The sequence below is a fragment of the Spinacia oleracea genome, chromosome 3 (assembly GCF_020520425.1).
Source record: "Spinacia oleracea cultivar Varoflay chromosome 3, BTI_SOV_V1, whole genome shotgun sequence".
In the NCBI taxonomy this organism is placed as follows: domain Eukaryota; kingdom Viridiplantae; phylum Streptophyta; class Magnoliopsida; order Caryophyllales; family Amaranthaceae; genus Spinacia; species Spinacia oleracea.
In genome coordinates this window covers 125263347-125284052 of record NC_079489.1, presented here as the reverse complement: position 1 = coordinate 125284052, position 20706 = coordinate 125263347, and the positions used below count along the sequence as shown (strand labels likewise).

Genomic DNA, 20706 nt, shown 5'->3' with positions numbered 1-20706 from the left:
GGCGTTTGGTTTGCAAACTGGTATGGGGTTGGAATCAGGAATGTATCAAGGTGGTATGAGTTGGAATTTTATTCTTAATACCCTATGCTTGGTTCGATTTGGGGATGAGTTTTTTCCTTTTGTTTGATACCTGGAGTAAAGGTATGAATCATACCCACCTCCCCTAGTTTTCTAAACCCCAACCAAACAAACGAACACATGGTATGGGTTTAAAACTCTTAAAAACTCTAACCAAACACATGGTATGGGTTTAGACCATTCTAAACCCATACCTCATACCTAGAAATCGTGAACCAAACACCCCTTAAGTTACGACGATCGTCATTGTCACCAATTTTAAACAAGAAAAAATAACAAGGAAGAGGGAAAAAGTGGAATTAATGAAAGTAAGACGAGGAAATATATATATATATATATATATATATATATATATATATATATATATATATATATATATATATATATATATATATATATATAACACAAGTGAACGCCGCATACGTGATTACTTTTATTATTAGGAATACCGTGACTAAATGTTATACCAAGGCGTACGCAAATAACTTACGACACTGCACAAGAGCAACCAAAAAAAGAATCCCATGGCCCAGGACTAGGATCTAACTATTGATGGAAAGCAATTTAGATCAGAAATTCAGAATTGTGTTCTTCAACGTCATATACTTCATTACTCGAAAAAAACGTGATATACTTGGTATTAATGTTGATTTGATGTTAATTGCAAAAAAAAGAAAATATGTTTTTTTTTTTTTTTGACAACAAAAGAAAATATTGTTGATTTGATGTACGTGTTTCGTTTTCGAGTTAAATCTTGCTTTGACAATTCACAATTCAGCAGCCAACAAAGTATAGATGTTACCTCAACGCATTCACAACGCCTCAACCCCAAAAGCTTTGACAATTCACAATTTACAATTCACATTTCATGGACGCTTTCAATTCTCTCATACATCTTCATTGGATTGCGGGTCATTTGTTTATTTAAGGGAAGCATCAATAAATCACGCGTCGGCTTAATGTTGACAAATGACAATGTATGTAATTTTAAGGGGCTCGTATATGATACTCCGTAAGACCATTTCTTTTGAAGAAAAGGGTAATATTTGAGTGTGATACTAAAATGAAAATCTAATATTTTTTTCGATAATTGACATTAAACCCCTAATCACGTCAGGATTTCGTCAACATCACATCACATATTCACATATGCACTACGTTCGTATTTTACCCATTTAAACACCGAAACGTCCCAATCCAATTCCTTGCGGAAAATTTGAAGTTTTTCTTCTCCCTTTATAATCATCAACTTAACACATTTATCACGATCTTGGTTATTTTCAGACCTGTCACGCTGAATAATTGCAATTATTTCTATAAAAATTGCTAAGAATTTGAGTGTAAAACATATACTCAAACTTCATCTGTATGTCTATGTCACTGTCACTGTCACCCTTAGATTCCGCAGGAAAAAGACCGACAAAACCAGTACAGTTTTCTCTATTTCACATGGATTCTATAAAATCTCCCGTCACCCTTGTGCTTCAAATATTGGAGCTCAAAAATATCAAAGTTTGCTTGAAATTACTTTGGAGTTTCAGTAGTTAAAAAACGAAGTTTAGAAACTGCAATGGCGGTAAGAGGATCTGTGATGATGCCAAAGTCACCCCTGCCAACAAATTTATCACCATCTTTCAGAAACAAACCTAACCCAAAACAGGTTTTCCTATTACTGTATAGTATAAGTGATTGCCTAGAAACTATAAGTTTACAACTACACCGATATTATTACAGTCATTGCAACGAAAAGATGCAAACTGTACTGTAAAAGTACTGTGATGGTTGTTTTATTGGGATTGAGAATGTTTAATACATGACTAAGTTACTGAATCAACATACAGATTGCATGCATATATGTTCAAATGATGGCGTGATTTTGCAGATCTCTGCGAAAGCTTCAGCTAGCAGCTCAAACAAGGAGAATCAAAGTAGCAAGTCGATAAGAAAAGAAAAAGATGGTTGGAAAATCGACTTCACCGGAGAAAAACCACCCACTCCAATGTTAGATACTGTCAATTATCCTCTGCACATGAAAAACCTATCTACTCAGGTAACACAATTATTCTAGTTTCTGGCATACCGCCATTCTGCTGTTATTTAGGCTCTGTTTGATACTTTGATAGGGTAGAAAAGTTTTTTCCATGAGTCCCTCAAAGGTGGAAAGTAGTTTGAAATTGAGTTTTCCACCTATCAAATAGAAAAACTTTATCTATTTAGGCTCCCACAAAAGTGGAAAAACTAGTTTGAAATTGAGTTTTCCCTTAGAAAAATATCTTTCATTGAAAATCAATTTGCATTAAAAACGTTTTACACCAAACCAAACGGAGCCTAATTCTCACCGCTTTCTGTAACCGACAGGGTCACAGAAAATAATGCAATAGGCTAGAGAATCATGATTTCATTGTTTCTACAATCTTCCAATCTGACATTAAATTATAGACCACTACTCAAAGGACAAAGCTTGTTTCTGACAATATGAAAGGAAGATCCTTTTGCCTCATGACAACAAATGAGAATAAAATCTGACTACTAAAATATTTATGTGCCCCTCCTCCCTTTGCCTAATGAAATAGTTGTTGTTCAGGACCTTGAACAACTTGGAGCAGAGGTTAGGGCGGAACTTGTGTATACAGTGGCAAAGACAGGCGGGCACCTGAGTTCTAGCTTAGGGGTGGTGGATTTAACAGTAGCACTACACCATGTCTTCAACACACCTGAAGACAAGATTATATGGGATGTTGGTCATCAGGTAACAAAACTATCATTGGAATATAATGATTTTCTTTCAAACAGTTTTGGTACTGCAGTTAGTGGAAAAATCAGTTTTGAACTTTGTTTTCATCTGTTTGGTTCATTTGCTAGAGCAAGGGAAATGGGAGGAGAGGACGAGGATAGATACGCAATCTTTTCCCAATAGTTAATGAAAAAACAAATGTAATGAATTTGCAGGCATATGCACATAAAATCCTAACAGGAAGAAGATCTAAGATGCACACAATAAGGAAAACCTCGGGGCTTGCAGGGTTTCCTAAAAGAGAGGAGAGTATCTATGATGCTTTTGGTGTAGGGCATAGTTCTACTAGCATATCTGCTGGTCTTGGTATAAATTTAATGATCTCAAATTAGCACTTTTTATGTCTTATCATAAACTAAAAGCATGTGACTTCATTAAAGGAAGCTAGCATAACAATCTGCAGGTATGGCAATTGCAAGAGATCTTCTAGGGAAAAGCAATAATGTTATCTCAGTGATTGGTGATGGAGCAATGACTGCAGGACAAGCATATGAAGCTTTAAATAATGCAGGGTACCTTGACACTAACCTGATTGTCATACTCAATGACAATAAGCAAGTCTCTTTGCCCACTGCAACACTTAATGGCCCTGCAACTCCTGTCGGGGCACTCAGTAGAACACTAGCAAAGCTCCAAGCATCCTCAAATTTCCGGAAACTACGTGAAGCAGCCAAGGTAGACATAAATGGCAGTAAAATCTTTAGTATGTTGTGAGTTGTCAGTCTTTTTTCCATTTCTGGAAACAGACATCTGACTTGTATTTCTCTGTTGTACAGAGCATCTCAAAGCAAATTGGAGGGAAAACAAACATGGTTGCAGCAAAAGTTGATGAGTATGCAAGAGGCATGATCAGTAGTGCAGGATCAACTCTCTTTGAGGAACTCGGCTTATACTACATTGGACCAGTGGATGGGCATAACATGGAAGACCTGATCACCATTTTTAAGCAAGTTAAAGAAATCCCAGCACCAGGACCAGTTCTAATTCATGTGGTGACCGAGAAAGGAAAGGGCTATCCACCAGCAGAGGGAGCATCTGATAAAATGCATGGTGAGGTTACAAACTGAAACTCTATCTCTTCTGACATTATGGAATTTTCATGTTTCTTACAATCAATTTCTTCAGGGGTTGTAAAGTTTGATCCCAGATCAGGGGAGCAGTTTAAGTCCAAATCTCAAACACTGTCACATACACGGTACTTTGCTGAATCATTGATAAAAGAAGCTGAAGAAGATGAGAAGATAGTGGCTGTTCATGCTGCAATGGGTGGAGGAACAGGTCTAAATTATTTCCAAAACAGATTCCCGGATCGCTGCTTTGACGTGGGTATAACAGAACAACATGCAGTAACATTTGCAGCAGGTTTGGCTACCGAGGGCCTCAAGCCTTTTTGCACCATCTACTCATCATTCCTACAACGAGGATTTGATCAGGTGAACCATCATATTGGTCATATATAAAACCCTTAATTTTGTAGCTACCCTGCTAATGTCTTGATGGGAATATGCAGGTAATACATGACGTAGATCTTCAGAAACTGCCAGTGAGATTCGCAATGGATAGAGCAGGTTTAGTAGGTGGAGATGGACCAACTCACTGTGGTGCGTTTGATATCACCTACATGGCTTGTTTGCCTAATATGGTGGTCATGGCTCCATCCAATGAAGCAGAGCTGATGCACATGGTTGCAACTGCAGCAGCTATTGATGACAGACCAAGCTGCTTCAGGTACCCAAGGGGAAATGGGATAGGAGTTTCCCTTCCTCTGAACAATAAAGGAATACCACTTGAGGTTAGCACCAAAAACAACCAGTTTGATATTCTATAAGAACAAGAATATATAAGTAAAGAACTATACCTACCATTAAGAAAGCTTAATGTATTTCTACTTGAACAGGTTGGAAAGGGAAGAATATTGGTCGAGGGGAGCAGGGTTGCGTTATTGGGATATGGATCTATTGTCCAGAAATGCTTAGAAGCCTCGGTTTTGCTAAAATTCTCAGATATCTCAGTGACAGTAGCTGATGCAAGGTTCTGCAAACCTCTTGATGGTAATCTAATTAAACAGCTAGCAAATGAACATGAAATACTCATAGTTGTTGAGGAGGGTTCTATAGGAGGCTTTGCATCTCATGTGTCACACTTCCTCTGTCTGAATGGTATTATGGATGGATATCTCAAGGTAACTTTTCAGCTAATATCTGAAATTCAAGCCCCATTTATATTTCTTATGCTTTAGACTCACCACTTTTCATTTTACACAGTTCAGAGCTATCATCCTTCCTGATAGATACATTGATCATGGAGACTACGAAAATCAGTTAGAAGAAGCAGGATTGACTCCTAAACATATAGCTGCAACTGTGTTGTCTATGCTTGGAAAGAAAAAAGAAGCTCTACGCTTTAGTTCCAGAAAATAGGTGTGCAGAAATAAGTTGCCTTCAAGGGTAAATCCATGTATCGTGGAATTTGGTAGTGGAATACCTGTATTGAAAACAGAGTGGCATTTTTTGAAGGTTACCACATATACCTGCGCGGTTGTACCCCTTTAGCATAAGCAACACATATCATACTTCTTATTTACCCAGAAGAGGTACAAACAACAAATCAAGGAGTTATTAATCATGCATCATTAAATTTTGATTATGAAAGTAGTAGACTATTCCCAGGAGGACAACAAACTGATCCCCCATTACAAGGCAAAAAACTGCCATGATTATGTAGTAGCTAGATACATAAGAAGGGTGTGCTTATCTCTTCTCAAAGCTAACCTTGGCTAGAGGCCGGTAGTGCCTAGTGGGGGGAAGGGGGAGGGCATATGGGTCACGGTCGAAAACTAAATAGAAAAGTATATAACCATCCAACCATGAGGTTAGATACTTTCTTCTGATATGACACTTCACTTCTGCCTCATCTACCTAAAATAGTTGCCTTAGGTAATTTGTGTTAGTGAAGTGGTAGAATAAAAAGTGTTTGAGAATTGAGACACAAGATAAGACACAAAATGGGCCTAAGGATCTTGACTTCCTCACTTTCCTTTAAACTGACAATTAACACAAACTGACAAACACAATGAATTCCCATTGCTGCTCTCCTGAAAATTAGGCAGATTAAACCAAAGCACAGGTCAATTTCCAAAGACCCTCAAAGGAGAAAACAGAATAACCATGTTTAAAAAGTAAATGACTCACAAAGGTAGAATTAAAATATAATACAGCACAGATGCACCACATACACAGAACTGTAACCATACCTCCTTATATGGAGCCCTTGCCAAAATTGTATCCTGGTTCAATGGTATTCAATTCTTCGTCATCGCAACAATCAGGTGGAGAAGATCAAGTATCAGAGAGAAGAATCAGCAAACCACTATCAGGCGGCAGACATCCACGCAACTTGTGAGACAGCAAAGTACTTTGGTTACCTCCACTAACCAAAATTACCATACATGGATCACCAATAATCTCTGCAAGAGCAAACCCCATCCTTAAAATGGTGAGATCTCTTCGCATCTCTGGCAACTATCTCTCTCCCAACAACTTTTGTAACAAACTTTTCCATAGAGAATAAGCTATGGCTAGTTTCTCATTGTGGTAGCACAAGGATCTCTCTTCTAGTCTTCTCCTTCTCATCCAGGTCCTGTAACACATACTTAGTAGCTGGAACATACCACAACTTCTTAACTTTCTTCGTCAGTTCCTTAATTATATAATCTATTTCTTTGAATCTTGGGTGGAAGCAATATTCTGCCATGAAAGTGTGACACATCTTCCTATTATGACACAGGTCAATCATTGTGGGACTCTTTTTCAATCCATTCTCCCTCATTAAAGACTTCACGCCAATAACATGACTCCAACTGCCTTTTTATGCATAAATATTGGAGGATAGAACTAAGCTTCCCTCATCTCCAGGTGATAGTTCAAGTACTTTATAAAGGATCCTCCCTGCATACACTCAGCAGAGTCTTCCACTAAACAATATATATCAGGATTATCAACTTTATTTATAAGCAATTCTGCATCCTGAAGCCTTTCAGTACGTCCATTTATATCTACCATGCAAGCATAGTGTTCTTTAGTTATCCGAATGATAGAATAGCCAATGAAAGTGTCAAAGTTGTGGCAGCCTTCGTCAACCTGTATTGGCGCAAGCTAAAAGAAGTACAGATCACTAACAAGAGTAGCGTCATTGGTTCATGCCCCATGGCTTTCATTCTTTGAAACAGTTCAAGTATTTCATGTTCAAAACCATTCTGATTCTTCTGAACATATGCATACATCATTGTGTTCACAATCACAAAATCACGGATGAACAAACCATCATAAACTCACTTCACATATTCCACCCAGCCACACCTCCCATATAAATCAATTATGACAGCTCCAATAAACTAATCCAACTGTAAACCTTAACTCCTTTAATCATCTGATAAAAACCCTGCATTGCTTAACAATCCTCCCCATTTTGAACATAGCCACAACCAAAGTAGTAAATAAGACCACATCTCGGAGGGAAGTCCTCATTTGACCAAGCATGGTGTACATATCAACAAGGGTACTTCCAACAAACACATTTGAGACCTCCAACCCAAAACAACAGCTTTTCCTTGAGCTTTTTGGCCATCAAAAACAAGTCCCAGATCAGAAAATGCCTTCAGAACACTGGACGGGGTAAAATCAACCGGACAAACTCCTTCCAATGCCATTCTTTTATACAAACAAACGCGGCTTCAGCAATCAGCACTCCTCCCTTTCTAATATAGCAAGAAATCATGGCATTCCAAGCAACAACATGTCTTTGAGGCAATTCATCGAACAGCTGGTGTGCATAACCAAGGCTGCCATGTACCCAATAGATTAGTTCCTAATCTTAGGTGAGGAAAACCGTGAATCTCCATGTTGGTTTGAATCTTGCTGACTTCTTCCGCTGATTTTGATGGTTGGATAAGAGAGAAATAGAACTCTGGGGCGTCTTTGAGGTTTGTGACACGAAGATGCAATGGAAGATCTGACTGGATTGAGGCTCTGGGTAGGAGATGTAGTTGTTTTTTGTTGGGTTTGAATGTTTGATTGAATGCGTTCGTTTGTAGAGCCCTCACAAATTTCAAAGATTTCCATGCTTTTACCCGCCATTTCATAGTAGCAATTTTGCTACATAGGAAGATGCAAGTAACATGATGAGTTACAGTTACACATACTTGTTACACGTGATCAAAATGCTTAAAAGTTATCCAGTAAAAGTTAACTATTTTTCATTTTAATAAGAATTATTTCATCTAAATCTAAAATAATGTTCTTTTAGCCATGTACCTGTGTTAGCAATTTAGAAGCGAAGCACGAAATTTAAAGTATGCGTTTTTCGATACATATTCAGGTTATTATTTTTTGCAGACATAAATATAACACTGTTAAAAGCAAGTCAAATATTTTATTTTATTTTTTTAACTTGGAAGAACAAAAGTCAAACAGGTAAGCACACTTGTATAGTTGTATGTGTTGTAATTGTACAATCTATTTTTCTTGCCATTCACTTTCCATAATAATATAATCGTACATGTTTTTGGATTGTATTTCTACGAAATTCTGAAATTAGAAAAACAATTGGATATTTTCCTGCTAATGCTCCTCTCAAGAGTCAAGAGTCAAGAGTCAAGAGTCAAGAGTCAAGAGTCAAGACAAGTACGTGCTCATCAAGCTAATAGAGTAATATCTCTATTCTAATGACATTGTTTCCTACAGGTAGTAGTTCGCTAATCACATATCTAAACATAGAGGTCGTACGTAAACCATCAACTATCTGAATGTAGAATCCGAGTGTTTCCTAACATCAACATTCATTTCTACGAAGTATAAACAAATAACATACTCCGTACAAACCAATGCTGACCAAAGTTGCATCTTGCATGCATTGTTTTAATCCAGGGATCATACTGTACTGTACAACTGGCCACCCTGAATTGCTTCCAAACCAAAAATTGAGTCGCAACTTCCGTATTACTTGTGCAGCTCACATAATATTGTACATTTGTTGCAAGCTTGAAATGGCCCTTCAATTCCGATCCTCACTTAATGACCAGGACCACACATGCTCTTTGCTGAAAGGGCCGGGTTTGATCAGGGGTCCCGTGTATGATGACCTTACCATCGGTACCAGGAAAAGGATCGTGATTCGTGAACAATGACAGTTGCACCTGAAATCATATCTGATCCACGTTACAATTTTGTCAAATGATTATATCAGAACTATGCAAATTTGCATCACCTTAGAATTAATGTAGAACATGCAGCATCCGCGTGATTAAAGCAGAAAATATTAGTAAAATTTATTATCAACATTTTGTGACATAACAAAACCAACAGCACAGCAGTATTACAGTTAGGAAATAAGATATGAAACTAAATATGGGTCACTAAAATAACGCAGATTCAACTTCTCCAGGAAGGAGATGGGGTTACGTTGATGGTTAACAAAATGCATAATGCAGTGATATATTATACTCCATATTCCTTACTAGATAATGTTTGGGCTCCCAATTGATTCTCAATTGGGCCACTAAGTCCAAAGCCCAATGGCTCTAAACAAACAGCATCAAACCTACCAATGGCTAGTCAGCCATCCATCAAGGCCCAAGGCCCAAAAGTAATAAATGACCTATGGGCATTTATTATGCAAACACTATAAATAGGCCGCCAAGGCTCACACCTCAAGGTACGTCCAATTTATCGCCTTAAGACTACTCTTCTAGAGAACTTCTCTCTAGAATCCGAGCATCGTTCTTACTTAGGCATCGGAGGGACTTTCCTCGGAAACACCCCCGAGGCTAGTGACTTTGCTCTTGTGCAGGTGAATTCGGACTCTACTCATTCAAACAAGCAAGATCTTCAACACATACGAAAGGGCCTTCATTCGAAGCCCATTGTTTCCATCTTTACAACACCGGAACAATTTGGCGCCGTCTGTGGGGAAGAACACTTCAAAGCCTTTTGAAAGACATTAACCACCTCTTTCTGCAAAATGGCTAATGATGTTATCAACAACGATGATGACGACATGATAGTGCGGTCAGATTCGGAATCTGACGAAGAGGAGCGCCCTCAATCGATGGCGAGGTCACAGCCAAGCAGAGCTACGACCGCCACAAACGCAGGACCTCCGATTCCAACTAGGGAAGAGCTCACTGCGGCCATGACCATCATGCAAAACTTCCTCTTCAATGAGAAGCAGCAAGGATTGGCGAAAGACCGCAGAGAGGAGAGGAGGACCAGGCGAAGGCTGAACGAACAGCCCAGTGTAGAAGTGTCCAGACCCGAAAGAGAACTCCTCCCCTTGACAGGAACACACCTGACGTCGAGATGGATGGAAAGCACGTGGGACACCCAAAAAAGGGCACAACAACAACCAGATTGGTTTGCAAGACCGTCGCCTACTCCAACAGCTCTCCAAAGCGAATCGACTACTCGTGACACTCGGGTCCGAAGCTCGGTGCTCAGCAGGTTGAGGCCTTCGGTCCACTCGAGGTTAAGACCTTCGATCCATACGAGACTCGGGGTAGGCGAACCAAGCAGATCTGGCGAACGACCCAAGGTCAGTAGCCGAGAAAGAAGAAGAGACAGGAGGCATGATCGAACCCCTAGCCCCCATCGTACGCCCGAACGTTCTAATCACAGAACCTCGGCAAACGAAGGCATCAGGGCTAGACTCGGGAAAAGAATCATGACTCCCACGTCATCCCCTTTCTCGGACGAGCTGATCATGGAAGAAATACCGAAGGTAAGACTGCCAGCACACCTAACCTATAGCGGAATCACAGATCCGAGGGATCATGTCATCTCCTACGAGCAGCAAATGTTCTTGAGTCCCTACTCCGAAGCATGTTGGTGTAAATATTTCCCAACCACGCTAACCGGAGTGGCGGGAGAGTGGTTTAGATCGCTGCCGAAGGGATCGATCAAGAGCTGGAAAAAGCTGAAAAAGAGATTCTGCACACAGTTCGTGAGCAACAATCGCCCCGAGCGAACCACAGCAGAACTGACCTCAATCCAACAAGAAAGAGACGAAAGTCTAAGAGAATTCATGGCCAGATTCATGAAGGAATCAACAAACATACCAAACTTGCAGCCAGACGTGGCCATCTTCGCCTTGAAGCACGCGCTCCAGGAAGGGAAGTTCCGTGACGAACTCTCAATGAAGAACCCCTCCAGAATAGCTGACGTGCTCCAAATGGCTGATGCGTTCATCAGAACCGAAGAGTTCAACAAGGCCGCTGCAAGATTGAAAGGATCGTCGGATCCGAGAGACACAAAGAATACCCAGAGCAAGCCCGAGGGCGGCTCAAGGAAAGGGAAGGAGAAAGTAGGAGCTAGAGAGATGAGCCCGAAGAAAGACGGGAGAAGGGGTGAACTTCAACCCAAATACACTAACTACACTCCACTAGCTCTGCCCCGAAAAGAGATCTTTAGCCTCAACAGAAATGATGAAAAGTGGAAACTACCGGGGAAGCTCAAGTCCAACCCAGCTCGGAGAAACAAGAACAAATGGTGCGAGTTTCATGATGACTTCGGTCACCACACCGAAGAATGCAACTCGCTGAAAGACAACATTGAGGACCTCGTTCGCCGAGGCTACCTGAAACAGTACTTGTTAGACTGAAGAGAGGAAAAAGAAAAGGCCGCCAGTGGCAAACAACATGAGCAACCCCAGAAGAGGGTCTACGAAGCAACAGGACACAAGAAAAACGACATCCTAGTGGTGTTCGGAGGGCAGAAGTCTGGCCAGGCCAGCAAGAAACACCTAAGAGCCCTCTCCCATCGGGTCAACTTCAGCGCGGTGGGAGACAACCAGCCACACCCCCCGAACATGACCTTCACTGCTGATGATTGCTTCGGAGTCCAATACAAACATGACGATCCTCTAGTCATTTCCATGGACCTCAATAACCACAACGTACATCGAGTGTTAGTCGACGGAGGAAGTGCCGTCAATATCATCTTCAGAAACTGCTTCGAGCAGCTGATCCTCGAAGAATCAGAGGAAGCACTGACGAAAGTCAGTTATCCTCTGATCGGATTCAACGGATCCGCAGCTATCCCTCGAGGAAAGATCACCCTGCCAGTCACGGTGGGAGAAGGCCAAGCAGCAAAAACCCTTCGGGACGAATTTTTGGTGATGGATTGCGATTCCGTATACAACGTAATCATGGGAAGAACCATGATCCACAAGATGCAAGCAGTCCCCTCCACATACCATCAGCTGATGATATACGTCTCGGACGCAGGGTTCGCCGAGCGAATTAGAGGCGATCAAGAGGTCGCAAGAAGAACCTGCCACACTGCTGTCCGAAAGCCCAAACTAGGGGACGGCCCCGAGGAAGAAAAAGGAGCTACAGGAGAGGAAAGCGAGGCAAAAAGGAGAAGAGCAAGCACGAGCAGCCTATCTCCCGCAGAAGTTGATGCCCGCCCCGAAACCCTATCTCCTGAACCAGATCAAGAAATGGAGGATATCTTCCTCGAAGATAATTCAGACAGGAGCGTCCGAATAGGCAAGGGCCTAAGCTCGGGGCTCCGAATCGATTTAATCCGATTACTCAGGGATCACAAAGACATTTTGCATGGTCAGCAGCAGATATGCCAGGGATAAATCCGAAGCTGATTTGTCACAAGCTGGACGTCAACGCTGAAGCTCGGCCAGTCAAGAAAAAAAAGAGGAACTACTCCTCGGAGAAAAACAAAGCCATCGCCGAGGAGGTGAAAAAGTTGCAAGAGGCCGGATTCATCGAACCATGCATGTATCCGAAATGGCTGGCCAACGTGGTGATGGTCAAAAAAGCGAACGGCTCCTGGCGAATGTGCGTGGATTTCACAGATCTGAACCGAGCCTGCCCCAAAGACTGCTATCCCCTGCCAAGGATAGATCAATTGGTTGACTCCACCAGCGGCCATGCACTGCTCAGCTTCATGGATGCCTTTTCAGGCTACCACCAAGTGTTCATGCACCCCGACGACAGGGCAAAGACAGCATTCATCACAAGTGCAGGAGTGTTCAACTACAAAATGATGCCTTTCGGCTTGAAAAATGCCGGAGCCACCTACCAGAGGCTAGTTGATCACGTCTTCGCCGACCAGAAAGGGAGGAATGTGGAGGTCTATGTGGATGACTCCATCGTAAAAAGCATCAAGGAGGAAGACCATGTCAAAGACTTGGCAGAGACCTTCGGAAATCTGAGGAAATACAGCATGAAGCTGAACCCAAAAAAATGCGTCTTCGGGGTGAAGTCAGGGAAGTTCCTTGGATTCATGGTGAGCGAAAGAGGAATTGACGCGAACCCAGACAAAGTCCAAGCGGCATTGGATTTACCCGAGCCGAAGACCAAAAGAGATGTGCAGAGGCTAACCGGCAGGTTAGCCGCACTAACAAGGTTCATATCAAAAGCCTCGGACAAGGGAGCCCCCTTCTTCAAAGCACTGAAACCAAAGAACCTCCCCGGGGGAGAAGCAGAACCAGTCAAGAAAAAGGGGGTCCCGAGGAAGGTGGATCCCGAACTGATATGGGAACAGGAGCAAAAAGAAGCTTTTCAGCAACTCAGAGCCCACCTAGCTCAACTGCCGACACTGGCCAGACCAAAGGAGGGGGAAACCCTGTACCTATATGTCGCAGTCAGCCCTGGAACCGTCAGCGCAGTGCTTCTTCGGGAAGAAGAGAAGAAGCAACAACCAATCTACTTCACCAGCCGAACACTCACAGGGGCCGAAACTCGGTACCCGCTCATCGAGAAAGTCGCATATGCAGTAGTGGTAGCTGCACGAAAACTGAGGCCATACTTCGACTCCCACCAGATCACAGTACTAACTGACCAACCGCTCGAGAAAGTACTCGACAAAATAGAGAGGTCAGGAAGATTGGCTGCCTGGGCCTTCGAACTATCAGAGTTCGGCATCAAATATCAGCCGAGGACAGCAATCAAAGCACAAGCGTTGGCGGACTTCTTGGCCGAGTGCTCATACCAGGAAATGCTGGATGATACGAAAAGCACTTGGGAGGTCTTCACTGACGGATCTTCCACAATAAACGGCTCAGGAGCAGGAGTTGTACTAATCCCCCCGACGGGGAAAAGCATAGAGTATGCATTGAAGTTCGGCTTCAAAGCAACTAACAACGAGGCCGAATATGAGGCCGCAATCGCAGGGATAGAGCTTTGCCTATCCCTGGAGGCCGAGCATGTTTGCCTCAAAACTGATTCCCAGCTTGTAGCCAACCAGATCCGAGGGGAGTATGAGGCCAAGTGGCCCAGCATGACAGCTTACTTAGCAAAAATTAAATCCTTAACGTCAAAGTTAAGATCCTTTGAAGTCATTCTCATTCCCCAAGGACAAAACACGCAAGCAGACGCACTGTCAAAACTCGCGAGCTCAACACTCATCGACCTAAACAGGTCGGTCCACGTGGAAGTTCACCAAGAGAGAAGCATTGACTTGCTACCCACCACAGTATGCAGTTTACGTACCGAACCCAGCTGGATGGACGCAGTAGTTGCATACAAAGAAAGGGGAGAACTTCCCGAGGATAAGCTGCAGGCGAGAAAACTGAAAAGATTCAACAAGTGGTTCATCATCAGCGCCGAAGGAGAGCTCATGAGGAAATCATTCTCCGCTCCGCTGCTAAAATGTGTGGGTCCAACAGACGCTGACTACATCCTAAGAGAAATCCACCTCGGGATATGCGGAAACCACATCGGAGGCAGGACATTGGCACATAAAGTCCTTCAGGCCGGATACTGGTGGCCCACTAGGGTTTCCGAGGCAAAGCAGATGGCAAGGAAATGCGAGAAATGCCAAAAGTTCGCACCAGCCATCCATCAACCAGCTCAAACCCTACAATCAACACTGTATCCCTTACCATTCGCACAGTGGGGGTTAGACATCATTGGCCCCTTCCCCTCAGCTACGAACCAGAAGAAGTGGTTGATTGTAGGAGTCGACTATTTTAGCAAATGGATCGAAGCTGAAGCTGTCTCCTCCATCACCGAACCTCAGGTCCGCAAGTTCATATGGCAGAACATCATCACAAGGTTCGGCATACCAAGACTGATGGTCTTCGACCACGGGAAACAGTTCGACAACATCCCGTTGCAAAAATGGTGCAAACAGTTCGGCATACACCTAGCTTACTCGGCAGTTTGCCACCCACAAAGCAACGGGCAAGCCGAAGCTGCTAACAAACTCATCCTCAATGCACTCAAGAAAAGAGTCGAGGATGACAAAAACAAATGGTTAGAAGAGCTACCCGGAACGCTATGGTCCCTTCGGACCACTGAGAAAGAAGCTACCGGGCAAACACTGTTCCACCTTGTATATGGATCCGAAGCTGTCATCCCTGTGGAAATCGGAACAGAAAGCCTGAGGATCCAGGCATACAACAGGTATGATGGGCTCCAAGGAGAAAGCAACAACCAACTTCTGTCCGAAGCTCTCGATCTACTGGACGAAGCTCGGAACGATGCAAGGACACTCAACGCAGCCTATTTGCAGAGGGTCAACAAGCATTACAACCGAAGAGTCAACGCCAGACCCCTAAAAGTCGGTGATCTAGTGCTCAGAAACGCCGCCTCGGTTCAGAAAGGACGGATCCATGGCAAACTCTCAGCCACTTGGGAAGGACCATACATCATCCATTCCGAAAAAAGGCCAGGCACGTTTATGCTGAAACAGTTAGATGGAACAATTTTGAAGAACCATTGGAATACCGATGTTCTCAAGAAATATTTTGTATGATCTCTGTCTGTAAACCAAGTAAGTTGTTTAATGAGAAGAGGAAAGCCATTGGCACCATGTGTTTCATTAAACTTATCTCTATATTTATTGTCCCCTTATATATATATGCAGCCTCGGATCTGATCAATCCGAGACTAAAAACAGGTTGACTTTGCCCATTCCTTGATAAAATTCAAGAAATGACCAAGTCATACACTTCAGGGAATCGTCCAGAATCCTCGGATTCGCGATAACCAGATAAAACTTGTTCGCCACAAACAGTCGCTCGAATCAAGTTATAAAACTTCGGCTCAGATCCACGGATCGCCGAAGGCATAACTAAGAGGCAGACTAGCGATCTCTTGCCCAGGTTTCCGAACCACAAGAGATCGGAAGAACAATCCAGACCTCTGAGCAGATCGACGGATTTGAAGAGTCTGGAAACTAAAGAGTCTCTTAGCAGATCTACGGATTTGAAGAACTCGCAAAATTGAAGAGTCTCTTAGCAGATCTACGGATTTGAAGAACTCGCAAAATTAAAGAGTCTCTTAGCAGATCTACGGATTTGAAGAACTCGCAAAATTGAAGAGTCTCTTAGCAGATCTACGGATTTCAAGAACTCGCAAAATTAAAGAGTCTCTTAGCAGATCTACGGATTTGAAGAACTCGCAAAACTAAAGAGTCTCTTAGCAAATCTACGGATTTGAAGAACTCGCAAAGTTAAAAAGTCTCTTAACAAATCTACGGATTTAAAGAGCTCGCAAGATCAAAAGGTTTTTAGCTAGTCTACAGAAAGAAGAGCTCGAAAAGTCTACGGATTCAAAGACCTAAAATTGCGAAAGTACAAAATTGAAAAGAAGCAGCCAAGTAACAAACATTCATTTTTTATTCAATATTTGGGGGAAGTACAAATACATTGAAAACCTCAAAAATTGAAAACAAAATGAAACAGTTAAAATCGGCAGCCATCAACAGACAATACCGGCCTACCGAAGTACTAAGAAAACAAAAAGAAATGAGTACAACGCAGCGCCGAGGCAAAAGGGGGAAAGGCAAGCACATATTCGGAAGTCCTCAACTGGAACCGACCGACTCTGAAGAAGACGACTGCCCGAATCCCTAACTCTTGGGAGTCTCAGGAGCAGCCCCCAGGGGAGCATCCTTCGAAGAACCCCCAGCAGTAGTGTCACCTTCGGAAGTCGCCTTCTGGGCCCGAGCCTCTGCAAGAGCAGCTTGGCGTTCAGCTTCAGCTTCGTCTCGATCGGCCTGGCACTCCACCAAGTGATCCTGGGCCCTCATCCAGAGCGGAACCTTCTCATTCCAAGGGAAATGAGGCATATGCTTCGCAAACATGCGCCGAGCACCCAGGATGCCATTCCAGTATTGCTCTCTACACTGATCAGCAGTGTAGAGGTCAACTCGCTCTTGCTCCAACTTCCGAATGGCCGCATCCTTCTCTCGGATCTTCAGCTGGAGAACGGGCACCTTGTCAGCTTGATTCTGAATAATCTCCCGATGCTTGACAAACTGCTGAAGCCTCGCCTCCACTTCCTGGCTCTGTTTAATGGCCGCCTCAAATTTAGACGTCATCTCCTTGGGAAGACTGTCTTTTTCTTCAAGTTCGCTCGCAAACTTGGCGGCCATTTCTTTCCTCTCCTTGTCGAAGGAAGCTATCTTTTCAGCATCCTCCTCGACTTGGAAAGTGAGCTTCCCAACTTCGGCCCCGATCTGCTCAGCCGACTCCCTAGCCTCACGACTGTACTGAAGGTACAGTTGCTTGACCTCCACCAGCTCGGCGAAGAGCTGCCCAGCCTTCTGTTCCAAGATAGGGATATCACGAGCATAAGCCTCCTGATATCTCCTCAGTTGTCTCTCCTCAACCGAGCTACACTCGGAAGCGAACGAGGACCAGAAAACAGCCTGGGAAAGAAGAAAAGATGAGGAAAAGTAGAAAAAAAAAATGTAAAACAAAAACGGAACTCAAAAAAGAAAATCCAACACTTACCTCATTCAGATAGTATTGGGCCATCATAGCTGGATTCCTCTCCTCAGCTCCAGGAACCCTCCACTGCGGGTTGGCCCGAAGAAGATTCTCCCGTGCAGGTTCGGGACCCACCAAAGATCCCACATGAGCCATGGGGTTCTCCCCCAAAACCAAAGCCCTAGCATAGCGAGCCATCGCCTCCCTTACCTCCTCGGGGATCCGTTTCAGCGGAACATCCGAGCAAGGGTCAGCGTGGATCAGTCTATCCAAGGCCGAGGTCGAAGTAGAGCCCAAGGTCGAGTGGCGCCTCTTCCTCGTCAGACCCTGTTCGGGCTGCTCCTCCTCAGCAGAAGGGACCTCCTTCTCAGCTTCGGGAACCTCAACGTGTGCTTCGGTGAGGTCCACCATCTCCTTATCTGGACTTTTCTCTCTTTCGAGAGAAACGTCAGCAGATTCCCTCTTCTGCTCGGCCACAATAAGGACATCCGAACCAGGAACAAGGTCGGCTTCAATCGCCTCCATCACCTTGGTGATATCCTGAATCTCGATCCCTAAAGCAGCAGACGGCTTCAGCGGAGAGGGGATGGTATCTTCCTCAGCCAACGGTTGGTCCACGGGCGGCGGCTCCGCAACCACCACACTCTTTAACTTCTGCCCTGGCAAAGGCATGAAGTGAAGGAGATTCTTGGGAGGATGTAACACCCCGACAATTCCCATTTTCTAAAATAACCTCTTTTTAAATATAACTGTAGGGAATTATCAAAGTATTATCGCCCGTGTAAAAACGTACGGCTTATTCAGAATTTTGCAGCGGAAAACATAAAACTAACTTTTGGGTTCATAATTAATCTATTACATATTAGGTCCGAAACAATCAACTGAAATAAGGAAATACGAATAGTACGACAAGTTTCAAATCCAAGTTAACAAATTGAATCACTTAATTAAACCAATAGAACTACAAGCTCTCTAATCCCGATCCCAATGATGCATCATCTTCAAACCTGTAGATGGGCAACGCTTATTGATCCTTAGAGACTGCTCACCAGAAATGGGTCATCACAGGATCAATAAGGCATAGCCATGATCAACACACACAAACAAGCACGTAATCAGCAAAGCTGAGTACTACATACCAAAGCAATAATAATCCTAACATGATACTATTAAACATAATTAAGGGCAAACAAAGCATGATAATCTAACGACCATACTTAACTAGACTAAGCTAGACTGGACTAGACTTTTTATAACAATAACATTATTTTAATTTAAATAGGCAATGGACCGAGTTTTCTAGCTAGGCGAGGTACGGGCGCGACTCCGTAACCTCAGTGACCTGCGATATCGAGGAACGTTTGACTGAAAATAGGACGCGGTGATCAATCCGGTCCGAATGAAAGGCCATGGGCTACCACCATGAACCCCAACTCCTGTTTGTCCGTCACTTTAGACGTGCACAGTCTAAAGCTATTGCTACTCAGTTTCACTTTACATGATTTACAAATTGACACCCTGTTATGACTCAACAATCACATAAGGCATGCAACTCACATTTATTTATAACTGTTTTTATCTTGGAATTGAGTAAGTGATCACAAAGGCATCTAACAAGACTCATTCCAATTAACTCCAATCTTTTCTTTAATACTAATCAACCCCTGAATATGGGTATAAGGTTTCAACTTACTAAATGAGGTCCTCCGCCCTCATAAAGTAGTGAAAAGCTAAAAAGGGAACAACAATTAACTGATCTGAATTATATACTAAACAATCTAGTGTTCCCAATCAAACATGTTTGCATCAATCTTCCATACTAACATGTTATAATCCTCAAAATGCAATAAAGGTTTAATATGTTCATCCAACAGTATCAAACATGCAGTTTCAACCCGACTAAGTTCATCAACAACATTAACATAACCAGGTTCATCAATAATACACATGGTTTCAACAATTAGCACACATTCCAAGCACACAGGTATGTACGTACCTTGTGTAAACAAACTGATAGGCCACTTTAACACTTTCAAAAGTCGCCTAAAGAGAATTCTCCGCCTAAAACGACCAATAAATAATCTCAATCAATTTCTGATCATTGACAACCATAATAAAGCATTCTAATTGCATCCTAAGCATATTTAGAACTTTCCCCAATATCAAAACTTAAACATTTGATTTCCTAGAATCATAATTGTTGAATTAGTTATTGAAATTCGTTGAAAACTTTTGCAAACATCGTACTTTAAATTTTCCGCACTATAGATTCATTTAAAAGCTTCACCATGGTCAATCTACGTCCCTAGTACATTGAAACAACAAATTTAATAATCCATACTCAACCTACCATGATTTACAATCATAAAAACCTTGAATTTCATACTTTAATCAATCAAAAACTAATATTTCAATGCATTTATATAATCTGAAAATAAAATAATATTGTTTAAATTATAATATACGAATCTGAAAATTAATAATTCAATTACGCACGTGTAAAAATCTGAAATTTGCAAATTAAATCATGAGACTTATAATCTAAATTCAAGAATCATAATTTAAGCTAAAAATATATATAATTAAGACATTCAATTAGTCTAGGGTTTAAGGGTTTAACCGAATAAGGGAAGGGGGAGAACTGCCGGCGACGAGGAAGGCTGGGCGGCACGCGGCGGTGCGGCGAGGAAGGCTGGGCGGCACGCGGCGGTGCGGCGAGGTGGTGTTGCTGGCAAAACAATCAAAGCATGGTTTGAGAGCCATGAAAAGGAAACGAAAGAAAGGAAAAACACGACGGGAGAACGGAAATAAGGAGGAGGAATCTACCGTGCAAGGGTGGACGACGAGGACGGCGGTTATTGCAGAACCACGAGCGCTCAGCGTGGTGGTGGTGCTGTGCGAGAACAAGAACCGGTTGAGGAGGAGATCAAGAAAACGAACAAGAGAAAGAGAAATAATGAGAAAGAGAACGACAAGAGAGGAGGTGAGCGTTACCAGTGGCGACGGGATGCCGGTGACGTGCTGGTGGGTCCGGCGGCGTGAGCAGCGGCAGCAAGGAGGAGGGTGTTGAGGGTTTGGTGCTTGTTACGTGAACAGCGAAGGAG

The 20706-nt window shown here is 42.8% G+C and overlaps 1 protein-coding gene, 1 long non-coding RNA gene and 1 pseudogene across 3 annotated transcripts; 1 reads left to right on the top strand and 2 right to left on the bottom strand.

The window, feature by feature from the left end:
- The first annotated feature begins 1569 nt into the window (after positions 1 to 1569).
- On the top strand, positions 1570 to 6132 carry LOC110798177 (probable 1-deoxy-D-xylulose-5-phosphate synthase 2, chloroplastic). Of its 2 annotated transcripts, none has more exons than XM_056840755.1 (10): positions 1570 to 1738; positions 1961 to 2128; positions 2663 to 2827; positions 3028 to 3178; positions 3276 to 3547; positions 3649 to 3922; positions 3998 to 4305; positions 4383 to 4664; positions 4770 to 5054; positions 5142 to 6132. In XM_056840755.1, exons 1-10 carry the CDS (start codon positions 1649 to 1651, stop codon positions 5157 to 5159), a joined length of 2013 nt encoding a protein of 670 aa, XP_056696733.1. In that variant the 5' UTR covers positions 1570 to 1648; the 3' UTR covers positions 5160 to 6132. The 2 variants fall into 2 exon arrangements, with proteins under 2 accessions (XP_056696733.1, XP_021859037.1); XM_022003345.2 differs by having other exon boundaries at positions 5137 to 6132.
- A 648-nt stretch (positions 6133 to 6780) lies between these two features.
- Positions 6781 to 8121, bottom strand: LOC110798165 (pentatricopeptide repeat-containing protein At5g65570-like; annotated as a pseudogene).
- An 11148-nt stretch (positions 8122 to 19269) lies between these two features.
- LOC130469374 (uncharacterized) lies at positions 19270 to 20496 on the bottom strand. The gene is made up of 3 exons (XR_008929880.1): positions 20429 to 20496; positions 20223 to 20330; positions 19270 to 19663 (listed from the first exon to the last, which is right to left on the bottom strand). It is a non-coding gene; the product is annotated as an uncharacterized lncRNA (long non-coding RNA).
- Positions 20497 to 20706: the final 210 nt, after the last annotated feature.

Coding starts and splice junctions, on each gene's coding strand:
- LOC110798177 (XM_022003345.2), top strand. CDS start 1,649: ATGGCGGTAAGAGGATCTGTGATGATGCCAAAGTCACCCCTGCCAACA. Junction 3,179..3,275: donor TAGCATATCTGCTGGTCTTG/GTATAAATTTAA, acceptor AACAATCTGCAG/GTATGGCAATTGCAAGAGAT. Junction 3,548..3,648: donor AACTACGTGAAGCAGCCAAG/GTAGACATAAAT, acceptor TCTGTTGTACAG/AGCATCTCAAAGCAAATTGG.